Raw genomic sequence first — 25,851 nt, forward strand, 5'->3', positions numbered from 1 at the left:
TCTTTAAACTGGGTTAAAGGGACGGCCTCAACCAAGTCACGTACTTCTCCATTAAGGATATTTTACAAATTAGCCTTATAACTGCTCTCATTTACGCAATTGTTCAGTGTTTTTTATTTTTCCTGCTAAGTACGACAATTTCATTCAGTCATTTCAGTTGTTTCCCTCATTATTTAGGAGATTATTGCCCTTGCCCATCACCCTCTGAACTTTCATTTGTTCCATCATAGAAATTGAACTTTCGCTGGTAAGTATGTACTTTCGTGCTGTGCACTTTCATCATGCCTTGTGCAAACAAGCGGTACACGTACTTGTGAAATGAAGAGAGATGTAGAGAGGCAAATGAGAGTGATTTACGAATTATTCCATTCCGAAAACCCATATCGAGCCACGTGGTATTAGGGTATAGCCTAACAACAGTGGCTTGCTTGTTATCCGTAGTGGTAAACACAAAACAGCGCAGTTGTTAAAAAAATGTAATCAAGACTTACAAGATACTGCTAATCTATTGAAATCCCTCACTGGCGTGAGCAAGACTTATTCTGTTATATATTTTATTTAAATATTCCGATGTGCTGAGTGTGAAAGTGGAATGCTTTGAAAGAGCAAGAGTAAAACGACAGTTAAAGGGACACTCCATTCGAAATATACAAACAGGGCCGGTACGAGAGCTATTGAATTGAGATAAAGGTAAGCCAAGATAACTTAATTATTTTCCATAGCATAAATTTACTTTTCGAAGCACTCGGATATTTTCAATGATACAAGGTTTGTGCTCAGAATGTTTATCCTTTTAGGGGGTGGGGAAGGGGAGTATATTTGAATACGATCTCCCATTAGCGAGGTGAGTTTGCGCAACGGTTAATCAAACTTCAGATTTATTAACAGTAATGAAGTGGTAATAAAATCAATTTTAAGTGTTGTAATATTCAGGCAATACAATAAATTTCTTCATCAAGAAATTGACCTTGAATTTATTTTATATTTTGGTAGCTGAAATGAGGAAGTTCGATGAGGCATATTGTAAGACCAAGAAAATACTTCAAATAGAGATTTTAGAACACCACGAAAAGATGAAAAATAAGTTTTTCATTCAACAAAAATCAATAAAAAGAATTAAAAAGATACTTATAACTTAAGAACGGTCCAACCTAGTCAGCTTCTCAGAATGTCTGTCACATCCTCTTTCAGATAGGCTATGTACAGTAAATAGCCTCGCAGATTTCAGAAACTTCATTGCAACATACCACATGTCAGTTTTAGACTTAATATGACCTTAATAATGCTATATCTTATAAGAATTTCAGCCCACTAAGCAATTAAACACGTAATCGGACTAAAATAATTAGATCCTCGAAAATTCTGACAAATATAAAAAAATTTAGGCCATGGCGAACCAAAGTAAAATTACCTCCCTTACTTAATCATACCTGTCAGTTTGATTTATATAGTCATTAGCTTTCGGGCATTTATGCTTTTAAACATATTCACCAACCGCTAATTAGGTTGATAAGTAAGCAGAAGAAGACGAAGTCAGTGCCACCAGATGTTTGTGCGAGGTATTAACACAAAGTAAACAGTAAATCAAATGAACAACAATATTATATGTCCCGTTTTAGAGAGTACTGTTTATGCGAGATGTAAACTTACATTATGTTTAAAGGAAAAGATTTGATACAGGATATTAAACGATATTTGTGGCTTAACTTTGTGAATATTGAAGTATGTCCCGGTGTATGTGACAAAAATTCATAATTAGCCGTGTTGCAAAGTTACCAATCACCTGTCGTGGTGGAGGTGAGCTGATATTTGTTCTAATTACAAAACCAGAATTCGACAGCCATATGTACGTACAGAAGAGTCAGTAGATATCAATTTACACAACTCTTGATGGCTCAGCAGTTAAAGTCACTTTACGTCGTTGTTGCTAAACCAGGCAGCGGCTAGAATCCCACTGGTGAAACTAAGCACTGCAATTCCCCTTGGGTGCAAGTTATTCCCGAGGTATAGTGAACTGGATATTAAAATTGTGTTGCTTAATATTTGTGAATATAAAACACACACACACACACATATATATATATATATATATATATATATATATATATATATATATATATATATATATATATATATATATATATATATATATCAACGAAACCAACAAGTAAATGCAAGCACACACTGTCTATCTCATATGCGGGCAAGACTCGCTAAATCTCCTCAACTCGGTCCTTCGTGAAACTCGTTTTTGCCTTGTGAGAAATTGATAGGTAGATATTTATAGGAACCTACGTCGAGGACAAAAAACAGAAAAAAAAAACATCGAGATATCATGGGACAAAGTTCAGAGATCTTGTTACGGGAGACGCGTTCAAGGAGAGAAAAAAAATTAGGGAGTGAATGGTAAAAAAAAATGATGTTTTTTTCCTCAGTTAGCATGCAAATAGTGTGGATAAAGTTAATTATACAATATATTTCTCTCGTCGATGTGTATGTTTAAATACAGAAAGAGAAGAGAGAAGAAATGAACTAACAGACAAATAGCTATTGCAACGTTCTACGTGACCAATTGGATATTAGACCGATGCAGGGCGAATGTAGAATAACAAAGACAAAATGTAGGATTTGTTATTTTGTATTCACTTTTTTTATTCCACCATTGTCCTTTTCATATAGATTGTCGTCTGAGATAAGATAGCGTGAGTAGGTTGTTATGGGGTGAACATTAAATCAAAGATCATTCTAAAATTGCGTTTTATTTAACAATAAAAGGTATGTTAAGTGCACAGAAGTGATCATTTACGATTGAAAAGAATTGATGTTCTCAAGTTTATTTTGAAACTGGATTTGTTTTTTGATAAATATGATTATGGTTTCATAATTTGTTTAGCACATATTCTCATCTCGTATTGCGTTGGACTGTTCAAGTTTTACCTCAGAAGTTTGATGCGGGAGTTCCATCTAGTATATATATTATCCTTTCAATATGCGTTTTGTTCTAGAGAGACCTGTTCGCGAATATATAGGTTTGTTTATTCGTGAACCAATTATGTAATATTTCATTCAATATAAGCAGTACAAAGTTTTATGACGCAGTACTTTGCATTGATTCGGATGTTTAAACTCCCAAGGGTGCTCTGCTCAGTGCAGGAGCTTACATTAAAAAAAAAAACATATACCCAGGACTATAATAATTTATCGGGACCGCTCCCAAGGCATTACAGTATCAGGCTTGCCACCTCTGATGTCAGATATAGGGCTGCCAACCTTTGTCACTCGCATGAAGAGATTTACTAAATTCCCGATAAAAAGTCTCTCTCTCTCTCTCTCTCTCTCTCTCCTTGAATGGTGAAAGTAAGGAAGCCAAATATTTCAGGATGTTTTTGGATGACAAAACGAACCGCTATCACGAACGGTAAACCACAGGACGAGCTCCTGGTACTAGAAGGATGACTGTGCCGAGGGATATGGATCCTAACGAAATATTTGATTCTCGTTAGCATCACACTCCTGTCTCACATACCAAAACACCGTGTAAGGGATTGTTGATTGACTGACATTTTCTTCGGTGCGGCGGTGTCACCAAAACTTAGTACTTTGTGAATGGTTCATCGCCATTGAACTGACTGTTTTTTAGACTACTGTTCCTATGCCAGGCTGTGGAAAATAAAGAAACGCATTAGAAAAAAATTTAATGTCTCACCTTTTCAGTAATCGGTGACTGCCTGAAATCCTCAGTATTTTTTAAAGGAAGTCCTGTTTTCAAACGCTATATTAAGGATGCACCGTTGTAGTATAAGGCAATATATTTAATGTTGATTGTACGACTGCAGTGGTTCTAGATCCTATTTTTATAAGGGAGCAGGTGTAGACATCCTTGGTAATGACCTTCTGGAGCGTAGACCAAATATGGAGCTGTCGTGAAAACACTTCTGGCTCCATATCTAGGTGAAGATCGCGTTTGGTACTCGAATAATTAGTGCACCAACCTGGCCTAATTAGTGGTGGGAACCACTGGAGAAAAGCAGAAGAGGTATTACTCATCGTTACCCAAGGCAAGAAAAAACTAGTAACAAATGCGGCGAAGTTTCTTCAGCGCAATGGAGTTTTCTGTACAGCTTATAATCAAGACCACCGAAAATAGAACTATCTTTCGGTAGCCTCGATATAATGCTGTATGAGCCGCGGCCCATGAATCTAACCACGTCCCGGTGGTGGCCTGTCCTATATCATTGCCAAATGCACGATTGTTGCTAACTTTAACCTTAAACAAAATAAAACTACTGAGGCTAGAGGGCTATAATTTGGTAAGTTTGATGATTAAAGGGTGGATGATCAACATACCAATTTTGTAGCGCTCTAGCCTCAGTAGTTTTTAAGATCTGAGGGCGGACAGCAAAAGTGCGGGTGGACAGACAAAGCCGGTACAATAGCTTTACAGAAAACTAAAAAAGCAGGACTATTAGCATAAAAAAATCACCACTAGGCCATTAAGTAGAATGACTTGAGGGAACTTCCCCGGCTGATTACAGAACTTACAGGTAATCTAATCCAGAAACTGGATGTATGTAGATAATAAGCCAGACATGCAAATGAAGAGGTGGTACATAAAAGTAGAGCTCCTCTTAACTGACATCCGCAGTTATTGAATTCGCAGAACCTCTAGATGCATACACAAAAAAAGAAGCAAAAGTCGTTGTCACTGCAGAAACCTTTCTTGGCAGTCAGCAAAGATGGGACGTTCCCACCAGAGAGGCCCTGTTGAAAGGTGATGATAACAGCAATTGACCACATTGCGCTACCGCAACTGCCACAGAAGAGAGAGAGAGAGAGACGGACAAAGGATTCTCAATGTGTTTGAACACAACCAAACTGCAACGTGTTCATAGGCGTGTTTATAGGCGTCTGGGTGTCTAGGCTGCGACGTGACCTAACGCTTATCATTTATCAAATGCTCCCGCGGATATATCCAGTTCTAGGATATAAAGCAAGATTTCGTTAGTGTAGTGAAATTTGTATTTAAGAATAAAATCGCTGTAAAACTGAATAAAGGAATAATTACTCTTACCCCGAAGGAAGGAAATTTAGATCAAATTTCAAACTGGAGACCGATAACCATGCTAAATGTAGATTTTAAAGTCATTGCTAAAATAATAGCTAGCAGATTTAAAGATGTTTTAAAGCTGATAATATCCCCTGAACAGTTTAGCTGTCTTGAAAACAGGTCAATAATCAATTTAAATGTTTTAATGAGAGATATTATGGTTTACATTAATGAAAATAACAAGGAAGCAGCTTTGATAAATCTGGACTGGTCAAAAGCTTTTGATCGTGTAGACCATGACTTTTTATAAGCAATATTGGAAAAATTTGGGTTTGACAGTGGTTTTATCCAGATAATACAAATGTTATACGAAGACGCTGAAAGTGTGATAAGCATAAATGGTAACCTCTCTGAGTCCTTTTCCATGAAAAAATCTGTAAGACAGGGGTGTCCCCTTTCTATGATTTTATGTATTGTGTATCAAGAACCTTTCTATAGAATGATAAAAATGCAGCTTTCACAGTTCGCTTTAAAGTTACCTAATCAACTGAATGTCTCTGTTATTGGTTATGCTGATGACTCTGTAATTATTGTAACTAGAGACGAAGGTCTAATAGAATGTATAAATGTCATTAAGGAATATGAAAAAGCGTCAGGTGCCCTTTTGAATAAAAACAAAACCTCTGTTTTTGGTATTGGGTACTGGGAAAACAGAACAGAATGGCCAATCAATGGCTACCAGGTTCTTCAAGATTCATGTAAGGTGTTAGGTGTCTACCATACAAATAGTTTTCAGAAAAGTGTCGAGTTAAACTGGTCTAATTTGGAAAATAAGATTACCAAGATGGTTGGTATTTTTCAGAATAGAAGACTGACAATATTTCAAAAGTCTATTTTGATAAATTGTAAAATTTTAGCAAAAACACGGTATGTATCACATGTTTATCCAATACCAAATATAACTGCACAAAGAATTCAGAGATGTTTATATAAATATATATGGAATAGTAATTATGAACCAATTGCTAGAAAAACTATGTTTCTAGATAAATTAAAAGGAGGAGTTGGAATTTATAATATTTTCTGCAAGTCAAAAGCTATTATGTTCCATACATTTCTGAAAAATTGCATCAATAGAGGATTTGGTTATGAAATGTTATATTTTTTTTTTGTAAAATTCGGGCGACTTTTGTAATTAAAACGGACATCAATTATAGGAATTGCACGATTTTTATCCCGGCTTATTATAATACAATGGTTGACATTCTTAGGAAGGTGTACTGCTTTAAAAATTATCCTAATGTGTCAAATAAGGAAACTTATTGGTTGTTAATGGAATGTAATGATTACAAACCCAAGATTGAATTACTGTATCCCCTTTTCAATTGGACTGCAATTTGGAAGCATGTTAATAATAAGTATATTGATAAGAACAGCAGGGAAATACTGTATAGATATATACATGAAATACTGAACACAAATGATAGGTTGCACATCATGAACGTAGCAAATGACAATAAATGTCTCTTTTGTTGGGCTGTTGAAAATAACATGCATTTTATATATTTCTGTCCATCATTGAAGTAAATATTATCCTGGTTCAAGTCACTTTTAAAAAAATGTTGTAAGATTGAGACGATTAGTTTGCCGAAAATTCTTAAATTGGATTTTACAACTGTGTCAAAGAAAGATGAAAATACTGCCATGGTTCTGTTATCGGATTTTATAACAGGATTGTGGTATGGAAGATCTGTGGGACTGTTGAATGATGACCCAAATTTAGTTACATTCATAAGAAATAGAATGTCAAAAACAAAAATATTAATATGTCATGCTTTCAACAATGACCTAAATAAGATATTTACAAAAGACTACCTGTATAATATAATATAGAGATAGGGATTGATAAAATGTGAAATTGAAAAGAAATACTATTATATTATAAAGACTAGTTAATATTAAATATTATATAGATATAAAAAGTCTATGTAGAAAAAGAATCCTAAATTAGGGAAAAAGTAAAATAAAAAAAGTATGTAAACATATTATATTCGTGTAAGTAGAAAAGTTATCATTATAAAATTATGTAAATACTGTTAAACAACTGTAAAACTGCATTAATCTATTTTTCTAATAAAAGATAAAAAAAAAAAAGTTCTAGGATGTGATGTAATCTTCATTATCATTATCATCATTGCCTCTAACACCGGATGGACACCGGATAACTCAAGGGCCTCAGAAATTCGACCTCTCGTATGTCTTTCCCGTGTTATATCTTCCACAAATCTCCTCATCTCCTACCTCCCTTCTCACAGTTCTCATCCGAATAGGTCTAGGTATTCGAACTCTTCTGGTGCCCACATGAGCCCAGCTGACGTCCGATATAAAAAGATTTTAATATTGTAAGTAAATCTGTCCTTGAAAAATCGGGGAATGTTTATAGTTTATCCTTTTTTATCATTTTTACACATGAGTTTTACTTGTCTCGGAGAATAATTTACTATTAAATTCTTTATTTTATAGCATAAATATATATTTCGTATACATTATGCTTCTATAGATATCGAGCGAACTCACTGTCATTCTTCATTATAAAAGTAACAGTTAGACACCGTATGTCAAAAGAATGACATTCATAAGATAATTGGTAATAAATTTTAAGAGGATGCTGACGAAAACATATTCATGTCACGACAGAATAATTTCATTTGACATTACCAATATACGAGTTCCTGTGCTTCAGAAAAAGTCCCCAATGGTCTACTTACTAACAACAATTTGTGGACAAAAAATTGACGAATGTCTCTGCAATCCGTTTAGCAATGATGACCAAGTAAATATGAAGACTGGTCAGGAAAAATAGCGCCTTGTTCGTATGTCAGGTAATCAAATCTTGTATTTGTGGTGGCATTGTGAAACTTTAATTTTATGACCCCCTTGCAACAAAAGGTCTGCGTCCTTATGAAGCTCACAAATATGACTACATTTTCATCTGAGTTATTTTTTATGTTTAAAATTGTTTGTCGATCTCCGAGAGCAAGGTTCAATTCTAATACTTGATAGAATAAAGATGAATTCGTGATAGCTTACTGAAAAAATAGCTTTCTTATCCTTCTGTTTTCTATTTCCTTTCCTCCATGGTTTCTTCATTAAATGCAGGCATCCAGTTATGTACATCTTAGATCTATAATTATAAAAAATATAGACCTCTTCTGAAAAAAATAATTTGACAAAGAAAAATGTGAACAGTTTTACCAAGTAAGAAACAAAGTCAGTATTTCTAATGACTTTACAAAGTGTTTGTTTTCTCTAACAGAAAACACAGGCAATAAAAGCTCTGCGATTATGCAACAGGTACCCTGATCGACTCTAGTCTTGCCAATATATTCCATAGTTACTCTGTAAAATTCTGGCATTTGTAGCGTACCCAGGAATTCAGATCTAACCTAACCCAGATTATTTGTCAACATTGTATTTTGAAAGTCTTAATTCGAGGCTCTAAGCTTGTTCTTCGAAGATCTTAGATCAACTGAACTCTATAAGAGTTGAAAGGACTAGTGTGTGATAGAAAGATTTGTGTACAAAAGATGCAATTATTGATCTGTGAAAAATATTTGCCTCTTCCATTTGTGAATGAAATTTTTTAAAGTTTCAGTCCTGATCAATAGTTAAAATGTATGTTTTTTTTCATTTTGTCTAATGTTAAAAGAGAGGGGGGGGGCAGGGTTTCCCCATTTCTCGGCAGTGTAACAATAACTGCACTTTTTGACTGTGCGGCATCTAATCATATCCTTTATATCCCATTTTCAGTCCTTTGCAGATTTTAAAAGATTAATTCCACGTATCCACTATCTTTATTAAAAAATTATTTCTCTGCTCTACTTTACGTCCAAGCAGAATGGTCATCAGATTGTGATCGAGATATTAATTGTAGAATTTTCTGTCATCATTTCCCAACGGTTTTTGAAACATTGTTGACTAGTGGATAACCTACTGCTCTTTTCCCGTATGCTCCTAAGCCCCAGACGTTTCATTGTAAACAAAGCCATTACCGTTAATCAAATCTATAGTCACTGCCCCATTTCAGTTTAAGTTTTCGTGGCTTGAAAACCATACATGTCGGGTAAAGTAAACTAATGACATCCGCTTCTTTTTCATTCAGTCCTCATTCATTTTTCACGTCCAAGTCTTATCGTTTTGTCCCAATAGTATTTCTTTCGTCCGTATTTCCTGTTGACAAGTACCAATGGCTTGGCCTAATCTGCATTAAAACGTACACCATATCCTTACTTTTCATGTCTGTCCTTTCTGTTCCTTGGCCATCACTATTCTTTTCGTTTGATCATTTCCCCACCCCACCCAACTCGGTCTATCTTATCATACGTGTCTGTCAAGTAAAAATTGTTATCTCTCTTATCAGACGCCCTCTCATTTTCGTGCACTTCGTCCCATTAAACCATCTATGTTTAGCAAATACACTTTTAGAATTTCGTCCTGCCTAGGGTCACATCTGCGGCAGTATCATGCTTGTTGCATAACTGCATAACAATTTTTTCCATGCGATAACTGGCATGTGTGATGTACGATAACAACCCTAGATGTAGGATTTTCTCTATTGGAAATCAGAATGATTTCTCGAGCTCTGTAAAGTTACTAAGAGAATATTAGTGTGTTTTATAAATATTTTTAATATTTATATGCCGCCATACATGATAAAAACAATAGAGAAAATGAGTATTTTATACGTATATGTGTATAAAGGGTAGTTTTACACATGCGCACGAGGGCGAACTGTCTGTCATGTAAACACTGAAGGTGACCTTCATCACCTAAGGGTGTCCTTGCAGAAACTCGCAAGCAACTGCCCTTACATGAAGTAGCGTGACCTCGGGAGGAGCAGCAGGCAAGTCATGGCGTTGTCGTTTTAGTAGGGGAAATAAGATTTTAAATCGGAGATTGAACTGGCCGCCGCCTCGCGATAGACCAGGAACTCCAAACAGCTGATTGGAGGAGGAGCAGACGACGACTTTTGGGGGCTGATCTGACACCCCGGGCCAAGAAGTAAAAATAGACCGGAATATCCTGCCCAGTTTCTGCCGGATTCGCGAGTGAGGCCTGGTCTATCGTGAGGGAGGTAAGCAAAGAAGAGGCGTTTATTAATTTTTAATATGGCGTGGAAGAATTATGGCCAAGGAGGAGGAGGAGGTGAAGGAAATGCCAACACCCCCTCGCGACTCCCTAATTTCAAGTACCGGTTCTGATGATGCAATGTATTTCAAAGTTCGGAAAGATTATGTACGGAAACGCAAGTGCCCCTCGCGGATAAAGGGGCACTTTGGCACTTTTGTCATTTGAGATTTAGTGAATGATCGCTTATAACGGTGATTTACGGGGTCTTATTGATATGTGAACTCGCCACACCCCCCACCTCGATTTTGGCAGGGGGTTACATAGCCTAGGCTACCATCCTGTCCTGGACACTGTCAATTGACAGGTGAAAGAATTGTCATGTTCTGCTTAGATAGAGGGACGACCCCATGACAGGCGTCGATGGTTCCGCCTGATTTTAGGCAGATGGTTAAAAAGCAAACACCAATTACTCTTGGTGCTTAGGCTTAATTTTTATTTAGATTTCCCAGCCTGCAATAGACATAGGCCTAGGCTAAGTGAGTAGGAGTTTAAGTGGCGTATGTTTTGATTTTTATGTTGTGTCTACTTTTGCAGATTTGCATATTTCATCTTTTTATATGTAAGGTATGTAAATGATTAAATAAATATGTTGGGCTATTGTATAGGTTTTCTTTTAGGTTTAGTTTGAGTTTGCTCATTGAAGAGTAACCAGTGTCAGTTGAAGTGTTATGTATACAGTGCAGTTAAACATACCTGTAGGTCTAGGCTGAATTGTGAATAATTAAAAAAAAATTAAGAAAAATTTTGTTAACTGTTGGTTATATAGCTTAAGCAATTTTAGCTTTTTGCTGAGGGATGTGCTAGGCAAATTCTGCAAATTATTGTAAAATCTTTTTATCACAGAAATTAAAACCCACCCCAGGCAAGCCTAACCTAACTTATCACAGGCATCTGTGCGTTGGCAGAGACATGTTCCCCAGTCACCAGTAACGGTACTGAAATTTTCCCAAATTGTGCACTCGACCAAAAAATAAAATATCTATAGTTATGAAATGAAGTTTGTGGGTTTTAAAGCCAAGGAAATCAGTTTTAAGTACATTTTTCATTCAGTTCATGTTCACAGTGCATGAATTGCAATTACATCACTTCAATAAATGTACCCTGTGTACATGACTACACAGTTTTTCCAAGATTATCTTGTAGAGTACAGTACAAATTACTTTATTTAACATAACTAAGGATTCATGTATTAAATCTCCTAAGCAAAATATGTACAAAAAAAAAAAAAAAGAATGTAAATTATGGTACCCAATACAAAATTTAAGGCCCATAAAATACCAGCAGAGTACAGTAGAGGCAATTACTTCTTCACAGCTGTAGTAAATTTTGTACACAAAGTCTAAAATTAATTTGTGGGGAAGGCAGAGTGAAATGAATTTAGCTCTGGAGAATTTAACATAGCAACGGTTGATATGCATAAACTAAAAGATAGCTTGAGTAGTGACAAACAGCTTGAAATACAAAGCATACTGTGATGTAGGCTTTATTAAGCCCAGGTTAAGCTATTTCAATATATGTTATGCGAAAGTGCAGGGATTTTTGGCATTACTACAATCTAAAGCAAGTTTAAAGTTCATGCATTGAAGTGCTCATTTGAAATGTATTAGTTGGTGGTCTGATGAAGTTATGCTAGTGTCTAGGTATACATTGATAAATGGTGCATGTAATTCATTTTGAGGACTCTGCAGAAAAGTAGTGTTTGGTTTATAGTATAATACACTTTGATCATTCTTGAAATATATTGGACTGTGGATCCATCTGTTCTGAAAATATACTGTAACCTACTGGAAATATAGTGCAGGTTCAAAAATGAGTACTGCTAAATTGTTTAGGGGCACATTGTTGTTTTCATTTTTAGGTAAATAGTATTAATATTAAGAGGGATGAGATAAAATATTTTAAATGCAGCAACAAAGTGCCACTGCCCTTAATAATAAAGAAATCATGAACAAAGATATTTGGAGGATATTTCAGACTTGCAGTACTATGTAAGAAACTTGAGTTTCTTTACAATTTCTTCCCGTACTTAAAGGCAGTAATGGCCCATAAAAGATGTCATGTGCTAAAAATACCCTATGTTGGTGTTTTAACATTCACTGGGACTGATTGCTGCAACTTGGCATGAATAGCCATGAGTTGGGTTAGGTCCTTATACCATGAGTGTAGGGGAGCACATTGATCTTGAATATATGAAAGGTCACCCCTCAAGGTTAAAGGCTGAGAAAAAAAGGTGGTTGGTGGAGTCTCAAGTAGAGCCAATGTTCAGTCTTGGCCGAAGAAGTGTCCCATGAGCATAAAGTGTAATTTAAGTGACTGTTGCCTTGTGGGAAATTTTCATTTTACTTTCATCTTTATGACCTTGGTTCATTGTGTAGAAGAGTAGAAGCTCTTAAGTCAAATTGCTTGTTACAGAATTTGACATTTGTATTCTGAACTTTGTGAAACAGTAAAACAGAGGATAAGTGTTGTAAGAAACAGTTTTCATGGTGCCCAGATGTACCAGATAGGTAACACAAGATAAATTTTGCAAGGGTTTTTAGCATGAATTCAATAGCGGAGCATTTAAGTTTGAGGCTTATATATATTTACCATGCAGTTAGTGATTTTGTTGCTTTTTAGCATTTTATTATGTAATGGCTTGTGTGGTATGAATTTCGTTTTTATATGTGGAATTTTGTCATTCAGGTGATGTTATAAGAAAAAAAAAAAAAGAGAAAAATTATAATTTGGGCAGTGAAATAATACTGTTACTTTTCAGTCATTTACATTACAGGAATATAGCAAGTATATACCTTAATGTGTACTTTATAACTATAAGGAAAGCTAATATCAGCAAAGTTTTGTATTTCTTGTTTCAGTTAGCCTGCAGCAGACATTAGCTAGGTCCCCACATGTATATTTATATAACCCTTGGGTTGAATGAACCCATTTTCATGCATATGCTATCAAACAAGAATTGACAATTTTTGGTGTTGTGTATGGCTTAGGTTGTTTATGGTGATGTATGTGCATATCGTAAAGTATTAACAGTGCACTGGTAATGCTTTAACGTTTACTTTTATTTTGAATAAACAAAAGACTGTTTTGCTTGCAAGTGATGTAGCAAGATGATTGTAGGAGTACATAAAACATCCATCATAAACTCGGCAAAAAGGTTATGAAGAAAATATATCAGGGGATATAGTAAGTGAGGGATTTAGTAATGAAATGGGAAGTGAAATAAAAAAAAAACAGTAGCCTTAGTTAAGTTTTTATCGTCAAGGGAGGTAACACATTAAATCAGAGGCTTTTTTTATAGAGTTGTCTGCTGAGTATATGATGATTTACACATTTATAGCTTCTATAAATGTAAATTTAGACTTATGTTCAAACTGGTTTTAATAACTGGAAATTTCACTTGAATTGGAAAATGGTCAGTGATTCTCCAGATTCTCATCAGCCTCTAAGGTCAGTGCTTGGTGCCTTTCCCTTTCCATTGGTATATAAAGGCCGTACCTCAACGACAGATATAGAAATTATCACTTGCAGTGAGCTTTGTGGATGTGGAAGTAGATTTATTAAAAATTAAAATTAGTTAGGCATATTCTCAATGCAAAAATATTCCAAATTACCCAGATATGCAAACAAAAAATCCAAGGAAAGAATGGCCAACCATACTTGTATATAAAGCCCACGTAGCATAGTTCAGAAAATATTGAAACTAAGGTATCTGTGTATTATATGTATTGGATGCACTGAAACTATGATTTATTTGCCTAGTCTGAATACAGGTTTAGGCCAGCAAATTCAGTGGATTTTAGTTTATTAGTGAGGATTCAGGGCTGTTATTTCTTACTGTTTTGTAGGAGAAAAGGATTGTCATTTTATATATGTAAAGTTGCTAAACTGAATCCTAATAACTTATGATCAATACATTTGAAAGTTATAGTGAAATATCTGAGGAATCTCATGGTTGTAAAACAGTACTGTACAGTACAGTAAACCCCCCTTATTCACGGTTTCACTATTCGCAGACTCGCGTATTTGCAGATTTCTCTGTGGAATGTACATACCCATTATTTGCGGAAAATTCGCCCATTTGCGGTATTTTTCACAGAGAAATATTCAGTAATTACTGTATATTCTTATTATTTTCATGGCTAAATGTACTTTTTGTGATACAACTATTAAAATACTCATGTATAAGGATTTTTAGTTTTTTTTTTGTGTTTAAACTATCAAAATGGGCAGTTCTAAGTGTTTTTAGAGGGGTTTAAGTATTCGCCGATTTTAGCTATTCGTGGGGGTTGCAGTATGCATCCCCCGCAAATACAGGGGGTTCACTCTATCTGTTTTGTTTAGACTTGTAATTTATGACTGGTAATTAATGACCTTCTTCTGTATACCCCAGCTTTCCAAAGTTGTATGTAGCCACCGGCTACATTTTTCTTAAATTTCTTTTACAAGCTCCTCTTCACATTTGGTTGAGTTACACAAGAAATTTTGTCTTTTCAAGTGTTAGTATGTTACGAAAATTTTGGATATTTATGACAGACACTTGTTTTTCACTAGTAAGCCATAGTGCAGGTCAGGTATTAATGGTTTCCTCTGGATTCGTTCCATTGACCTCTATTACATCAAATAAGGACTAATTAGTGAATGCCCATTGCAATACTGAACTAGCTTTTAAAAGTTTTGCTTCGTAACACCTGTACTGGTTACAGCTTTGGTTTAGTTATTTGCTGCATTAGTGTCAGATGGCATTAACTTTCTAGAATAATTTTGTTTTGAGTAACATTAGGTATATTTTTGTTATTTACCTTGTCTTACCATATTTCATTGAATAGAGGCATTGTAGGTGTAGGGTTGGTTGCTCTGTTGTTGTTTATTACAGTGCACTGTTGTTTTCATTCATATTTCCTTTTTTTTTTCATCTGATACTTGTAGAGTTGAAGTGTTATATGTATATGTGTATCTAGGTATGGTTATTGTGCTATAATGACAGCAGGTATTATATATATATAGTTTTATAGTGGCTAGTCTTGTGATTTACTGTGTACTGGGAAGAGGTTTAAATTACCTGATATTTCAGTTACACTAGAGTTGGTGAAGTCAGAAAAATGTCAAATGACTGAAAAGCTGAAGTATTTTTCATCTCAAAGTTTGTTTTTCTATTTTGTAGAAATGTTTTTTGTTCTTTAATTGCTTTTATGTGCTATTCTTATTTTTTTTATTGCTCATTTGCTAACAAGACAATGAAACAGTAGGACAAATTTTGGCGCTTTCGTTTTGTGTTATTTTTTGAGTTGGATGTTATCATTATTATCATTTGCATTATTTTCAGCTTCCTTTCCCTCTCTTGCTCTTCTTTCTCCTCCCATTTGACCTCTGAGGACACTTTTTGGAACGCATTCAGTATGGAGCTTCAGTTAGTGGATCAGTTACGAGAAAAGCTTGAGAAAGCCAAGCTGTCTCGAGATGAACTCCGACGAATTTTCCCACCGGTAACAATTTTAACCTGACCCTATATCTGAGATCTGCTTAGAGTGAATCCTCTATGATCCTCTGATGAGTGAATCCTTTAACAAAGCTTAGAAATAATTTTTTACTAACACAGCATAGTATGTTAACGTGTGCCATAGGAAGTTATGATTGCATTTTTTATTATTTTTTTATTGAAACCATGTTGCGTTTGAAATTGAATCAGTGCAAAAAATATGTATCATTTTATTTTTTTACAGTTTCATTGTATTTTTATGAGGTTTCAAGCCTTTTTAAGTATTATTGAAATTTGATTTTGCAATTTTATTTTTTCATATTTGTAGTTTAATTGGAGATATTGCAAGATTCATATTGATAAGTGGTTATCTGAATTCACTGCAATGATATTTAAGGAATATATCTACTGTTGTGAAGAAACAATGAAAAAATTGTATACTTACATTTTTTCTAAATAGAACCACGGCCTTTGTTTTTCTCAGTACTGCAGAGTTTTGTTTTTACCCAGGTACAGTGTGTTATTTTCAGTCATCTCATGTTACAGCCATTCTGTATACTCTTAGAACTGAAGATTTTCATTTTATTAGTATATAGCTTTACCCTGATGTTTTTATGTACTTCATAATTAAGTTTTTGTTGGTGGTGTGTTACTGCCCAGAGTTGAGTAGAATAAGAATGTATTGTGTAGATTTTCATATTGTGTGCAGCCTTGGTGTGAACTGTGGCTGGTGCCGTGGGATTCTCTGTTTTCTGCCTGGCAATATTCCAAAGCTTTGGCATGTACTCGATCGTTTACTAGTGGAATTCTGTTTACTATGTTGCATTTGTTCTTTCTTTCTTCATTGCTCTTCCTGTTTTTTGTATTTATTGTGCTTGAAATGTTTATTTTGTCTATTTTGCAATATGCATGGTTATCTTTTTTTGTAGTGAATATCGTAGGCATTGGCAGTTATTTTACTTCATTTGTTTTTCATTTGCATGTCAAAGTACTCCTTTACTTTCAGAGTAACATGGGATTACAAGGTGAATTTGTCCTTCTTAAAAATTTGTAGTTGTTTGCCAGTTTAATTTTATTTCTGCTTTATCACATACTTGATACCGGTATACCGCTTCAGTCTATGCAGTTTGTTGCATAACTTCGTGGTTTTTAACATCATAACATTAAATGGGAGTAATCTCATGTAAATTTTTTACACTTCTTGTGAAAGTTTTGTGACTTTACATCCTCCTGCTGAGTGTTATGTATACAGTACATGTATCTTAATGAGAATCATTCATCCACAGACATTCTTATCCCCAGTACTGTATCTTGGTTTTCATTGTTTTGCTTCAGTGGCTAGTACCAAAGTTTTATCGTAAGAGTTCAGATCATTGTTCTGCTTCTATGAAGTTTTACCATCCGGAATGCTTTGCCGTAAGATGATGAATTTTGGATAAAAATGACAAGGTAAAAAGATGTAAGATTTCATTGTGTGGAACATTTCTTGCTGCAGGAACCATCATCCAAAGATGAAGTCTTTGGAGAGGCATGTTGGTTCTTTAAGATCCCACAAGCCTTTTGGTTGTGTACCTTTGCTTGGTTCATGACTGGAGCCATCCCATCTTGAGATAATGAACAATGGCACTGGGGTCCCAGAAGTGGAATATCCTCAGGACTGGGATATGGTTTAGTGGCAGCAGTTGCACCAGTTAACTGCAAGTACCTCTGCTGCATTATGTTCAAAACCAAAGCAAAATGCTGTTCCTGCAGGTAAGAAAGTTAAGAGTCATTTGCAGCAATAAGAAAATATTTTTTTTATCAGTGGTAACGCTGGTGGCAGAGCTGGCCTGCCTTAGATTGGGCTGCCCCTGGCCGGCAACCAAAGTAGAGGAAGATTTTACTGCATATCTGAAGCATAACACAGAAGACTTCAAAGCAGTCAAAGTGGGAACATCCATAGCAGCACTTCTGGCCAGTAGTATCATATATTTCCTCTTGAACTATTGCCTAATTGAATGGCACATCCATAGCAGCACTCCTGGCCAGTAGTATCATGCATTTCCTCTTGAACTATTGCCTAATTGAATGGCAGTGAAATGTATAAAACTCAAAAAATGTACAAATGGAGAAAAATTAGTGGAAATTGGACCTATTGTTAGCATCTGCAAAGAAGCTTGGCTCTCAGAATAATGTTAATTACTTGAAATTAACTTGAAGCTGGCAATCCAGAAGATAGAATCTGCTAGTGGTAGTAGTACAATATTATGTTGGTAGTAGAAAAGTCCCATTATCACCTAAGGTAAAAATAAACAAAGTCACTAACAGACTGAATTAGATGGTGGATAAATGTATTAATAAGTGAGAAATAACAATGAAAAGTGGGGAATCCTCTAGTGGCAGAAACAGAAGAATTCTGCACCGATGTTAATGGTGCTCTAGCCAAAGGCAGGTGATTGATGAATACCCGAGGTTCAAGGTGATGCATCTGCTGTGCTACTCCCGATCTTCCGTCTGTTAGATGGAAGAATGCAGTTTGCCAGGACATCTTAAGATCATGAATGTGGGAATATGTGAATGAAGGGGGTTGTGATAGAACAATTAATACTTCATGTAGAAGTTTTGCATGGTTTCCCCTGCAGGATAGTTATGTTCTTAAAAAGACAATTAGTTTGGATAGTGACTTTGATTTCAAAGGCTGAATTTGTGCCATTCCCAGAGGTGAGAACAGAAAGTGTCTAAACAACCAGCTTATACAAAAGAAGGACTAAAACTACTTTACCTTCATTTGTATATATTTTGTACTGCCAGAGTGTAATTACATCTTGATCTCTTGTCTTTTCATTTATATTGAAAAATGAGGATGGCTGTAGAAAAGCAGCAAGTTTGTTGTAGTAGATATTACATTTCTTAGACCTTTTAAGCAGTCATCTTGCATTTGAAGTACTAACAGGTTTTATACTTTTGAATTTTATACTAGTGTGCTCTTTTGGTGTTACAAGAATGTTTTTCCTACTGTGTACATTTAAGGTATTTATATCCCACTAGTTTTCATTTTGTTACAGTTAACAGTACATTAGCATAGCATATTCTGTATGCTTCTCATACCTGGTATGAATTTCACTGCAATATTTTTTGTGAACTAACGCTTAGCGCCTACAGTTATATCATTGACAGTGACAGCGTATGTTGTACTCTCTGTATTGAACCAAGTACAGTATCAAGTAAAAATATTTTTATTGTGAGACTGAATTTCCTCTATAATTTTGGCTGTACTGCTGACTGATTTATTTTCCTAAGTTACAACAAAACTATCTATCATTGGCAGGTGACAGACCAATTTTTAACTTGATTTTGCGAATTTTCAGACCTTGTTCAGGAAGGATAGTCACTCGGCTCCACCCTATGTTCCATACTCCTTTCAGAAACAGAAGTTGGTAAGTTTTTATATACATCTTGTTGTTTATAACCCATAAAAATATCTATAATGTTTCTCAATTACCATGATCTTTGTCATAATTGATTCTGTTGGTAGATGCATTTTATATTTTAATAGTACAGTACAATTTTTATTATTTTATGCTTCCTGTTGTGTTTGTTTTATACTTTGTGCTGGTCAGGGACATTTGGGAGCACAGTTTTCAGTGTGTATTACTACTGGTTCAAAGAGTGATTGTATTTTGATGTGGCCAGGTTAAACTGTTGTATCACTGATAATAATTATAACTGTTCTATTTAGAGACTTGTCATTAGTAATTACTTCTTTACTGGAGATGGTTGTGTGTGCTAAAACTGTTCATAATTTGCAACCCTCCCAAGAACTCTCCCTCTATAATATCTTTAACCTCTCTGCCCTCAAGCCTTAAACCTTGTGCAATAAGTCTTTTCATAATGTGAATGCTTAAATATTTTTTACCAAAATGTACAGTAATTTTTAAAAAAATAAGTCCGTATAATACTGTCATTAAATACAGTTAACTAAAACCATGAATTTCTTAATGCTAAATTGGAAAAACGTTATGAATGCCTAAGATGTCCTTAACTCAGCTTATGTTTATGTGAGGTTAAGAAATGCCTCATCATTTATTTCATATGCACTCTTTTCAAATTCCTCCATTTTTGTCCATTATATTTGTTGTGTATCTTTTCTATCTCTTTATCCACTTGTTCTCTGTTGTTTTTTTCTTGTGGTAAATCTCTGTTCACTTCCATTAACTTAATGTTCTTTAATGGAATTTGAATGCTCTCTTCCTGTTTATCAGTTGGCCACTGTACATCATCGTTCTACCAACATGTCTTTCTCTCATTGTATACCTCTTCCCACATGTCACACCACACTTCTGCTGCCTTTTGTGTGCTTTCTTTCAGGTGTTTCTGTCTTCCCCTTTTATGATTGCTGACAGTTTTTATTTTGTACTTTTTTTAGCTCATTTTTCTTTCTTTCACTCCCCTTTCTTCATCTTTAATGTTTTCTTCACCAACTAGGCACACAATAGCAGTCCCTTTTACTGGACATATCTTGTCTGATGTAACAATGCAATGATTTTCTTTTGATGTAACTTATACGTTTCATCATCTCCTTTTAGTATGCTATCAGAATCTCTCTTGCTGTGTTAACCAATGTGTTTAGCATCTTTAATCTCTGGTTCTGACTGGAATTCTATCTCCAAAATTGGAGTGTCTTATCACTTCCTGAAAACCAACTATATTTGAAATATATTAGTAATTGGGTAGTACAGTATTTCTGTGCCATGAAACAATTAAGTCTTTGAGTAAATTCCTTCAAAGCCTTTGGGAGTGCGTAGTAGATTAATGTTCTGTGGCAGATGGTTAACCAGAAAACTAAAATTTGTAATCAGTGGCTCACTGGCGTGTATGACATTGAAAACTACTTGTTGCCTTGATGGGACTTCAGATTCTAAAACAGTATTAGTATGGTACAGGACATGTCATCATCTTGAGAAAATATACTGTAATTAGATCTAGATCTGCACAGAATTAGTAGTACAAATTTTTAATAAAGTAATTCTTTTTTGCGGAACAAAAGTGAGTTATATATTTGTCATTCAACAGTTCACTGTAATTTACAAGCATATTGGTTTTAGATGTAGGAGAATATCTCGGCTTTAAAATTGGCTGGTAGCCTTTTGAAACAGAATGGCAGATTGTACAGATTCCATGTTGTCAATACAGTATAAAAAAAATCATTTAACATTATATTTTCATGTAATAACCTCATGTGCTTGATCTCATTGTTATTTCATAAATAAAGATTGTGTGATTGATGGGACATGCAAATTATTTTGCATATTGTGACAGAACTGACTTAGATTTTGGTGTAACAACTTGTACATTAAGAAAAAATGGAAGCATGATTAAATATGCTAAAGTTTTGTCACTTTTATGTATAAGTTACAAACTCTTTCATATCTCCCCAGGAAGCATTGAAGAGGCTTAACCAGCCTGGCGTTCCAGTTAAACCAAGGATTCCCAAAAGTCAAGTGAAGAGATACCTCGAAGAGTTTGCACAAGCAAAAGCTGCTGGTACGTATTAAACTGCTAAATTTACCTTGTGTTGTTGAACATTATGTGAATTTTTTTTTATAATACATAGGTGAAAATATATGTTCAGTTAAATGTTAATGTTTTGATCAGTACTCAGTGATATACTGTATACATTTTGCAGGGAGGTTTGCTCACTTGCCTGTGGATCAGTTAGAGAAACTCGAGAAAGAGGTTAAGGCAGCAGCTTCAGATGCAGACAAAGCTCCAGAGCTTGAAGAGTTTCTAAGGGCTGTTAGGGAGGAAGAAGGTAAGATTAGAAATAGTAGGGTGCATTTTGATATTGAGAAAAGTTGGTAGGGAAGATGTTTACTGAGAATGGCATCCTAATAAACTGCATATCTCTTATTTTTGTGCAGAGTGTTGAATATTTTTTCAAATATCCAAATGATGGGTAGAGCGAATAATGACAGATGTAAATTGGTTAATGGTTACATATTATGAACACTATTGCCATTTGCCATCATGTAAATAAAGTTGGAATAGATAAGGAATCGTTTACCTCTCTCTTAATTGGCATATTTGCAAGTAAATATAATAATATAATTTTTAAATTATTGAAAATATGTAAATTGCTTTATTGTCCTTCAGTAAGAAACCTATAATTTACTGGGGGTATGCTTTTATCTGTCCTTATGTTTGAAACACACCTTGGGTCTGCAGAGAGAGTTTAAGAATGAGGAAATTTGATAGTTAAGGGGATCTCCCTGTTATGCAGAGGTCACCCAGTCCTTACTGTCATTGACCAAGAGTAGACGGCTGTTCACACTTCTTTTGTTTGCCAGTAAACAGGAATTCAGTCATAAGTGAAAATAAGAGGGTTTTATCTGTGGAGTATGAAATTACTATTTAAATGTTATGTTGATGGATGCAATAGCATCAATGGTTTTATTAAAGTTTAGTTACGGTAGTGAAATGGAAGTAGCATAATTCGGTGTTTAAGGAAGAATGTAGATTTGGACATTGAATAAATATTTTCTGTAAAACTGTCAGCCAAAAAGGATATTACAGTACATGTAGCTATGTACGCTGCTGTATTATGATAGGCTTGTTTTTCTGAAAGAAATTTATCCCCATGCCACTATTAAGGCAGTTTTGTAAAATTTGAAAGGAGGGGTTTAGAATCACATGAAAGAAGCTCAGTATTTGGTCTTATAAAGAAACCAAATACTGTACAGTATAAGCTTCTGCTCACTTCTTTGTGGAATATTGTCAGTTATTCAGAGGAAAAATGTCACCTGGAAGCCAGAAGTGAACTGTGAAATAATAGATTTCTTGTTTTTTGCCTACTTGTAGTATTTAAAACCTGACCATTACAAATATGTAGGTGTAAATGCCAGGTGAAAGAGTGAGCATTTATAGGAAGAGCTTTTGTTTCATGTTTTTTTATTTAGTTTCCATATTTCCTTCCTTTTTCTACCCATGCATTGTTTTGACCGCTTGAAGATTACGGATTTGTCTCAGTTCTTACAAGTTTTCGCTCTGAATTTTGACCTTTTCATTATTTCTCATTAACTATTTATCTCTCAAAATTAAATCCTTTATGCCTTTTAAATTGTACATTGTGGTTCTTTTTTGTGGTATGGATAATGTGTTCTGGATTCTTTAGTTACTCCTTTTATGTAATATATAATTTAATAGATGCCATTTGAGTATGTATGAGGCATATTTTATACTTTTATATGTTATTCCAGCCCACAGATAAGGACAATATTAAGCCATAACTTTTGGTCTACTTGCTCTCAGTTTCATAATTTTCAGGTGTTTGAATTGTGATTTATTACTATGTTCAGTAACTTTAACTAAACACTATACCTAAACTAATATGCTCTTCACTTTTAGAAGTGTTAGAAACTTTACTTTTAAATTATGTGCTTGCTGTATACTTTTAATCAGATAAGTTTTGGGTAAGATGTCTATTGACAAAAATTTTAAAGATAATTAGTGAAACGAAATATCATCTCCATTGGTAACATTATATTGTATTTTTACTAGTTATCTTAATTACGTAGATTTTGTTGTGAATCAAGATTCTTGATGTATCTAAGTTTATGATATAGAACTTACCATGAAAAACAGAGCGTTGGTAATATCTTGGAACTTAACATACAAAGCGAACTGTAATACATGCAAGCCAAATAACTGGACCTTCACATTCATTTGGTCTACTATTGCTAAAAACTCGGCATAAACCTTCATTTATAGTCCATGTAAGTTTTAAAGTCAGGCATGTACAGTAATTCTGTGGTAAGCTTACTCATTTATTAAACATTTGCTTTTAAAATTACAAAAGTTTCTAATGACTTCTAATTAACCCAACTCGTAAACTGTGCTTAAATGGATGATGACTTGAATTCTCCCACTGTCATTTAGTATCTTTAACTTTGCTGGTAGCTAAAACAAAAGAGGTGAGGGAGGCCCTGGAAGGCAGCCAACAATTTGGTAAGTCGCTCGTTTCGAAAGTTAATCTGTGTGATATTAACATTTTGCAACATTTGTTAAAAAGGAATGTTGTAGTGTAGAACAGTTACATGTTAATTATGTAAATGATTTCATTTTTTCATGGTTATTTATGATGCTGGTAATTTTTTCCATTTAGAAATAATGCTTCAGTACTCACATGAATGATGATGCGTTAGTAGCAAGCCATTTAATATTTCATCTGGAGAAGTGTAGTTACAGTATTTCATTGCAACCATTTTTAATAATTTCATATCATTCTTATACTAAGGTACCTTTTTGATATTTGCTGTGTTTTCAGATAACAACAGTGATATTGTAATGACTTTATATGAACTGTAGTCTCATCTGAACTTTTAGTAGGTTGCCTGGTTAACCCTTTAACGCCGAAGCCCTATTTTCAAAAACGTCTCCCGTATGCCGGCGGCCTCCGAGAGAGTAGCGCCAAGCGGAAAAAAGTTTTTTCAAAAAATCACAACGCGCTTAGTTTTCAAGATTAAGAGTTCATTTTTGGCTCCTTTTTCTCATTGCCTGAAGTTTAGTATGCAACCATCAGAAATAAAAAAATATCATTATCATATATAAATATTGGAATATATGACAGTGAAAAAAAACTCGTATATAATTGTATACAAATCGCTGTAAGGAAAACGGTTGAAGCTAATGAGATAATTTTTTTAGTTGTATTGTACACTAAATTGCGATGATTTTGGTATATAACAGATTGTAAAACGATTAAAGCAACACAGAGAAAATATTATCACAAAATGATGCATGAATTCAACGCCATGACATAAAAAAAGTTTTTTTTCAAAAATTCACCAAAATCAAAATATTGTGCTAGAGACTTTCCAATTGTGCCAAAATGAAGGAAATTGATTGAATATTACTAGGCTGTAAGTATTTTAGCTTACAATTGCATTTTTGAACCATTTCGATCGAGTTAAAGTTGACCGAAGGTTGATTTTTTTCTATCGTTATTTCGATGTAAATATAAAAAAACTGTGAAGAGCTAAAGGAATGATATATTTTTTGTCGTATTCTACATGAAATTGCGCACATTTTGATGTATAACACTTTATGTAACTAATAATATGAAATGGCGAAAAAATTACGGCAAGCTGACGCAAGAAATGACAGGATTTTCAGCGGAGTCCGCGCGTGCGTAGCGAAGGAAAATTTTTTTTCAACAATTCACCAAAAATCTACATATTGTGCTAGAGACTTTCCGTTTGTTGCAAAATGAAGGTAAATGATTGATTGTTACTCGAATGTAATAATTATGGCTTACGGATGCGTTTTTCGATCATTTCGGTCGAGTCAAAGTTGACTGAATGTTAAAATTTTGTCAGTTATCGTGATTTCGGCGAAAATATTAAAAAACTGTGAAGAGCTAAAGGAATGACATATTTTTTGTTGTATTCTACATGAAATTTCGCACATTTTGATGTATAACACTTTATGTAACGAATAATATGAAATGGCGAAAAAATTATTGCAAGCTGACGCAAGAAATGACAGGATTTTCAGCGGAGTACGCGCGCGCAGAGCGAAGGAAAATTTTTTTTTCAAAAATTCACCAAAAATCTAAATATTGTGCTAGAGACTTTCCGTTTGTTGCAAAATGAAGGTAAATGATTGATTGTTACTTGAATGTAATAATTATGGCTTACAGATGCGTTTTTCGATCATTTCGGTCGAATCAAAGTTGACCGAATGTTAAAATTTTGTCAGTTATCGTGATTTCGGCGAAAATATTAAAAAACTGTGAAGAGCTAAAGGAATGACATATTTTTTGTTGTATTCTACATGAAATTGCGCACATTTTGATGTATAACACTATGTAACGAATAATATGAAACAGCGAAAAAATTACGGCAAGCTGACGCAAGAAATGACAGGATTTTCAGCGGAGTTCGCGCGTGCGGAGCGGAGGAAAATTTTTTTTTCAAAAATTCACCAAAATTCTAAATATTGTGCTAGAGACTTTCCGTTTGTTGCAAAATGAAGGTTAATGATTGATTGTTACTCGAATGTAATAATTATGGCTTACGGATGCGTTTTTCGATCATTTCGGTCGAGTCAAAGTTAAAGTTGACCGAATGTTAAAATTCACTTTGGATGCTGGGTCCTTCTC

General features: G+C 34.6%; 1 protein-coding gene across 25 annotated transcripts in view; it reads left to right on the forward strand.

The window, feature by feature from the left end:
* The first annotated feature begins 672 nt into the window (after positions 1–672).
* The window catches only part of Pfk (ATP-dependent 6-phosphofructokinase), a 65,256-nt gene continuing 40,077 nt past the window's right edge, over positions 673–25,851 (forward strand). For 3 of the 25 annotated variants that reach the window (XM_067102309.1, XM_067102308.1, XM_067102310.1), the window contains exons 1-6: positions 10,047–10,181; positions 15,561–15,720; positions 19,061–19,129; positions 21,131–21,236; positions 21,379–21,504; positions 23,649–23,696. In XM_067102309.1, the coding sequence (XP_066958410.1) occupies positions 15,634–15,720; positions 19,061–19,129; positions 21,131–21,236; positions 21,379–21,504; positions 23,649–23,696 (436 nt within the window). In that variant the 5' untranslated portion in view covers positions 10,047–10,181; positions 15,561–15,633. Of the gene's footprint in view, positions 691–9,824; positions 10,182–12,501; positions 12,745–15,560; positions 15,721–19,060; positions 19,130–21,130; positions 21,237–21,378; positions 21,505–23,648; positions 23,697–25,851 lie in introns of those variants that run through there. The other 22 variants (XM_067102318.1, XM_067102322.1, XM_067102320.1 and 19 more) reach the window with 17 other exon arrangements.

The sequence above is a fragment of the Macrobrachium rosenbergii genome, chromosome 59, assembly GCF_040412425.1.
Source record: "Macrobrachium rosenbergii isolate ZJJX-2024 chromosome 59, ASM4041242v1, whole genome shotgun sequence".
In the NCBI taxonomy this organism is placed as follows: domain Eukaryota; kingdom Metazoa; phylum Arthropoda; class Malacostraca; order Decapoda; family Palaemonidae; genus Macrobrachium; species Macrobrachium rosenbergii.